This window comes from Geospiza fortis, unplaced genomic scaffold (genome assembly GCF_000277835.1).
Source record: "Geospiza fortis unplaced genomic scaffold, GeoFor_1.0 scaffold120, whole genome shotgun sequence".
Classification (NCBI taxonomy): Eukaryota; Metazoa; Chordata; class Aves; order Passeriformes; family Thraupidae; genus Geospiza; species Geospiza fortis.
This window is the reverse complement of record NW_005054364.1, coordinates 2,317,394-2,323,773: the sequence shown is the minus strand read 5'-3', so window position 1 is coordinate 2,323,773 and position 6,380 is coordinate 2,317,394. Positions and strand designations below refer to the sequence as shown.

At 36.9% G+C, this 6,380-nt stretch overlaps 1 protein-coding gene across 34 annotated transcripts in view; it reads left to right on the top strand.

The window, feature by feature from the left end:
* Positions 1 to 6,380, top strand: part of CLASP2 (cytoplasmic linker associated protein 2) — a 145,034-nt gene that overhangs the window by 34,718 nt on the left and 103,936 nt on the right. For all 34 annotated transcript variants that reach the window (XM_031059614.1, XM_031059620.1, XM_031059618.1 and 31 more), the window contains one exon: positions 1,726 to 1,796. In XM_031059614.1, the coding sequence (XP_030915474.1) occupies positions 1,726 to 1,796 (71 nt within the window). The remainder of the gene's footprint in view (positions 1 to 1,725; positions 1,797 to 6,380) is intronic.

The following is a 6,380-nucleotide window of genomic DNA, read 5'->3' as shown; positions in this document are numbered from 1 at the left end:
CTACTACTGAGCTACATCTAGTTTTGAGGTAAGTTGAGATGGCAGAATAACTGCGGGTTTGTGTTAGGGGTTATCGACTTAAATGATTAAGAGGGTTTTTGGTTGTGTTGTTTTAGATCCTTGCAGTAGGGTAGGCCTTTTGGTGAAGATCTGTATAGTTCTTGTTGTGGGCCTACTAAGTCCAGGACAAATTTGCTCTGTAGCATATTGCTTTGAAGCGTTTGGAAAGTAAAAGTAATGCATCGTGAGAATCCTAAATTGTTGGAAAGGTGGGGGGGGAAGGCTCAAATTTTTTATGCTGTTATCTGTCTGCATTTCATTTTTTTATCACATTCTTCATGATTAGGTAATAAGGTTTATTAGGATGAGGTTTATTAGGTAAATGAGGTCCCAGTGAGTGAAAGGGATATGCAAGTCTCAGAGAATGTAGACTAGTGCACTGCCTCTCTGCATGGATCATTGCATAAAAGTGGTGTGTGCGCAATGAAATGCTGAAGTAAAATCTTTGTGTGTCCCTGACTTTTCTCTTTGTGAGAATTTTCATACCCAGGTGTAGTTCTTACCCATTTTTCTTGTTTTGTCATAAAACAGTTTGGATTGTCAATTGTAAAGACAGCCTATCAGTGCAAATTTTGAATTGGGTAGTATAGTCTCTGCTTCTTCTGATGTAGCTGAACTGTACCTGTTTGGAGATCTGCAGATTGTCAGGTGATTTGTAGTTCATAACTTTGTTCATTTAAAACCAGGATTCAGTCCTGATAGTCCTGGAGCTAAAAATCCCATGTGCATGTTACATATTACCGTATTCCAAGTAGTCTAAAATTCAGAGAAGTCTTTGGAGAAATACAAGAAAATATTCTCAGTTGTTTGCAGCTGAACAGTGTCAGTACAAATCTATTGTTAATGCATGGGTCACATTTTTCTGGGAGATACTTCCACTGCTTTTATTGAGTTTTTTGCAGAAGTGATGAGAAAGGGCTGTTGAAGTGTTTTGCCAGCTTTCTTGATTGAACACCATTTTCTGCCCTGTGGGACTAGATTGCAAATGTAGGATTGTGGAGTTTTTTGGTTTGGTTTATCCTGAGTTTTGTTTGTCTGTTTGCTGTTTACATGTAGCAAAGCATTTGCAGTGTATTCTCTATTGTGACAGTTAAAATCTGTGGTGTATGGGTTGGACAATTTAAGTGTTTAGGATATTTTAAGTTTAGAAGAAAGTCTTGTTGTTTGGGTTTTTTTCCCCTGTGGAAGTGCTAACTAGCACAGAGCTCTTTTCATAACCAAACTGAGGAAATTTTATGGAACAAAAACTTTGAAGAAAATTATTAATAGTCTTAGAACAAATTAAATAGCAATCCTTTTTTTTTTCTTCTAAGTGAACATTCCATAGTTCAAATTGTAACCTTTTATTTTTGAGTATGAATAAATATATATATAGACTATATATACCCAATATGTGCTATTACTGAACCTGAACTATAGAAGGTTGTTTTTAATCATGCTAATAACATTATTTTTGTTCTTTGCTAAGTTTACTTTGTTTTTTATGCATTTCTGAAGATGCTCAGTTAAAGAGGAATCCTTTAGGAATTGTTTCTTCATACACTTAATCCCTTGTATATTTTGCATTGCTGCTTTATATATGCTAATAAACTAATTTCTGTTTTTATCAGTAGCCAGTGGGATTTCAGAGATGTAAAAATCCTTTGTTGTTTTTGTTCTTTATAGGTTGCAAACAATCTTTGCAAAATTTGATGAAATAAGAAACTCTGACAATATGATTTTAAGTAACATCAGTGGTGAGTATGAAAGATCATATATTTATAATCAGCTTTAGATTAATGCAAAATAAGTATTTAAATACTAGCATTATCAATGTGAGATGGATGAATAGCAACGTGTAAATGCTAAGAAAATGAGACACTTGGTGAAACAAGCTTGTACACTTTACTGGAACTATTTGCTGGATTGTGGTCAGAATACAATTGAAAAAGGTGTTGAAACTGCATGGAAACAAGCAGTGAACATTTAACGAGTTACAGATGTGCTCAGCAGAGGATAGAAGAATGCTGCAAAGTGTTCATGTATGGGAAAAAAGATCAGATGAACCTTTATTCTTAGTATGTTTCTAAGAGAAAAATGTACTTTAGTGATGGGTGTGTTTGATACTTTCTCTGTTAAAATGATGCATCATGATTATAATTAGATGGAGTTTTAAATTACAGAAATAAGAGACTGCAGCATTTAAAGACAATTGTTGAAGTTAAGACTTCACTGAGCTTGAGTTCCTTATTTTGGTGTATTTCAGGAAAAGACAACCAGTTACGCAGAAAATCCCTGTTGCTTCTTACTGCTTTTTTGCTACAGTGTTTTTTAGTATGAAAATTTAATTTAAAACTGTAAATTATGAACAAAGTGTTACATAACAGTAAAACAAAGGAGGTGCTGTGGCAGTGGCTTTAGCATAGTCAGTTTTGGAAGCCTCATTGTCTTCTGCAAGGAATCAATAGATCTTACTTTATTGGGAAGCGTTTCCTCATATTAATTTGTCTTTGAAAGTAACTATGTTGATTATGGTCTGCTGAATCTAAAAAGTGTAACTGTTCAAGAGTAGAAATATTTTGAGGAATGCATGTAATTCCTTAATGTACTCAAATATACCTTTTTCATTTTAAATTTTCTCACTCTTTTCTTGTTAGTGTGAAAACAGAAGTGACTGTAGGTTCAAAGGAAAGTGTTTTTGTAACCTTTTCTTTGACATAGCAAGTTTTCATGCTGCATTTTGCTTTGAAATAAAACATTGCTCTTCTTGAACACTTAAAAATTGATTTGTAAAAATTTACATTTTTTTTAAAAGCCCACAGCATTCTAATTTGGGGAAGAATGTTTTACATAAAAATGTAAATGTTTATGTTCTGTTAGATTGTAAACTTACTTATTATGAAAGGATAAACCATTATCTTTTGCATTTAACATTGATACAGCTGCATACGTTTCATAGGTTTGAGAGATTCAGAGATGCATTTTACATGTGTATTTTTTCTGTCAGTAGTTCTCAGGAGAACAGAGGAAGTCACAAAGGGGAATATAGGCATTGAAATAATTTAAATATATAAATATATATATACCATATTACTGGAGTAGTTAACATAGCACTTCTGTCCTTTTTGTCTCCATTTAAGAGAGTTGAGAAAGTTTATTTTGAAGCTATTTTTATCTCATGTGCAAAACACAGATATTAATGCTGATCTGTGACACTATAAACCATGTATTTTGTCTTGTAGGTAGCAATTTCTATGCAAAAGTTACTGTCATACTGTTTTGGTACCATAAATGACAGAATCCCTCTTAATATGTTGGTTTCAGTATTTTTGCTTGAACCTAGTTCATCTGTTGCTTCCATCTAGGCAGTCTTTCAATGTTATTGAAAGGTATTCTTCCATTGTTAGTGCTTTATCTTGGCTTTGTGCTTCATTATTCTCTGAAGGACAATTTGTATTTACTGCTTGCATGTGTAGATTTAAAGTTACTGTTGAATTCCTGTGGCCTTGGTTCCAACTTTCCTTTCAGGAGCTTTATCAAACATCTCTGGATAAAGGCCAAATTTTAGTGACTAAATACATCTGTTACAGTGTTGAGGATTTTTTTTTTGTGCTTTGTATATTTTGTAGTAGGGTTTGGGATGGTAGGGTGGGAATAGGGTTGTCTTTCCCAAACGAGGGAGACAGAGGCAGGGTGGAAAGCACAAAAACACTTCATCTGGCTTAAGTATCATTAAACTCCATAGTGGGCCTTCTTAACAGCAAAAGAAATGGCTTTTTGTCAGGTGGAGTTACTGTCCCAAGTAGGGTGACTGTACTGATGGGAGTCCTGTTCACTGTGTGATGGGTAGGGAGTAACTTGTTAATACAACCTCAGAAGATGGCATCTTCTTCATAGCCCTGAGTTGCACTGCTGTGGTAGTGAATATTTGGTGTGTTGACCTAGTTTCTGAGAATCCAGAGATGTGACTTAGGATTCTCTCATCAAATAATAGTAACGTCAGTTGTTCAGTCTTTTTATACAGTATGTACTTAGGAAGAAAAAAAGGAATAAAGAGTCAAAGCTTGCAGCTTTAAACAACCTGATTACAAAAATGTTTTCCATACTTTATTGATAGTCAAAACAAATATATATTTTAAAAAATGCTGCTCTAATACTTGAGAGTTTTAAAAGACATCATGTTGGTATGCTTAGGTATGTGGGAGAAATACAGGTAGGACAGGAAAAGGTCTCCTTCCTGCCATCTTAGCACACTGGTAGATGTAATGTCTTACTTTTTCAATGTGCTAGAGGGGGTCTAGTGAGAACAGTCCCTTTAGTCTTATGTTACCTCTTTCCTTTATTGAATCTGGTCTCTGATGGAATGGTGAAGAGCTGGGGGAGAATGAGTTACCATTAGGGACTGGCAGATCCTCTTCAAGGGTAGACAAGGTGGAAGGCACATTCAGACACTTATGGATGGAATAATTGGGGTGGGATGTAGCAAGGAGTTTCAAAAGCCAACACATGAGGAGGTGCCATGTCTAACAAGGGAACTGGGAAGGAATCTTAGTGCTTTTGCATAATGAGCGTGGCTTACAGCCTTAAATAATATCCCACTGCTATCCTGCCTCTCCAGCTGACCCTTGATTTTTTATTTTTTACTCTAAGATGTGTATAGTAAAATCAGAGATCATTTATTTAATGTGAATTATGTGAATGAATGAGCCGCTATGCAAACCTTGGGATTTGTTTACATTCATAATGATGCGTATTAAAAGAATCATATCAGGATGTTTGCCTGTTAAGCAATATCTTACATGTGCTGCTACTTTTGTCCTTTTACTCCACCAGACCTATATGTAGCCTTCCAAACTGGAGAAGAATCTTTAAAGCACCCCCCACACACACACACCATTTTTCAGCAAGTGAATGTTCATTTCTATGGAAACAGAACTGGCAGCCAATCTCAGCACTACAAAAGCACTTGTTTCTGCTGCCTGAGATTTGTAAATACTGTTTTCTTTAAGAGAATTCAAGCAGACTCCTGTATTGGATAGTAGTGTCATTATTGAAAGGGGGAATTAAAACAAAAGTAGGGAAACTATTAATACTGAGCTCCCTGCTGCACTCAGCAGAATGATTGGGCTGAAGATAGATTGTACATCTCTGTTCAGCCTGTGCACTTTTTCCATTTTAATATTTAATGGCTCAAAGGACTGGCTTTACAAACACAAAATATGACAGGTAGGATGTGTGATGTTAGTATCATGGTGTAGGGGAGCTGTGTTATGGGTGATAAAGATGCAGCTGAAATACGTGTTCTCCTGGAAAAAAAAGGGGCAAATCAAAATCCGTAGCACTAGTGTGTATCTGTTTTTCCACATTACACTATTGTTTTTTATTTCCCTTTGCTGTTTTCTATTTGGAAATATAGTTACTATGGAGACAGTGACGACATACTCTTAATAGAGCTCACCAGTGCAGCACAACATGAATATATATCGTTTGGGAATACTGGTGATAGCTGCCGTAATTATTTTATAGAGGTTTTGAGCTGCATGTATTCCTTTGGTGTGCTCAATGCAAGCGGTCAAAATGTAGCCACATCATTTTCCATTTCAGCTGCTTGTCCCAATGGCTTATCATTTTAAATAGGAAAATTTACTGACCAGTGAAATGTACTGGTCAGTTCAAGCCCATTTGGAAGAAAAGGGCCTCATCAGGCTGATGCTTTCACTGGTTTTAAGGAATTTGACTGAGTTATTGGATTGTTACTACAGGGAACTGTGTCAGGCTCCTTGCAAATGCGTGGTTCTCATGCTCTGTGCAGCCGCATATGCTGCGGTCTGCCTGAGTTTTAAACTTTTCTATTGGCAAGACTAAGTAAATTGGTACAATTGGTACTATGTACTTGCTACTCTTTTTTTAAATCACTGTTGGATTGCACTCTCTGCTCTCAGCATGTCACCCAAAACGTAGATTCAGGTACAAACTGATCAGGTACAAGATGATCAGCAGCTCATGTGTGGGCAGGCTGTCACTGATGCTCCCCAGCGTGTGTTGCACACATGCTTTGGAAGAAGTAGTTTCTCTTTCAAAGGTGCGGGGAGGGGGGGGTTTCCAAAGAAGTCTTCCGAAAACTCAAAGAAAGAGGCAGCAGCTTTCTTCAACGGAGCCTTTTCCTACTTCCTGTGTCTTTATTGTTTTGTTTCGTTTCGTGTTATGTTACGTTTTGATCTCTGTTCCGCAGAGCGCTCGTCCTTTACCGAGGCTCCTTCTCCTCTAGTTTCCGTGGTGCTGGTGGGGGGCAGAGCTCCCCCCGGGGCTGGGGGCTGTCCCCGGCGGCGGGGGGACGCGGC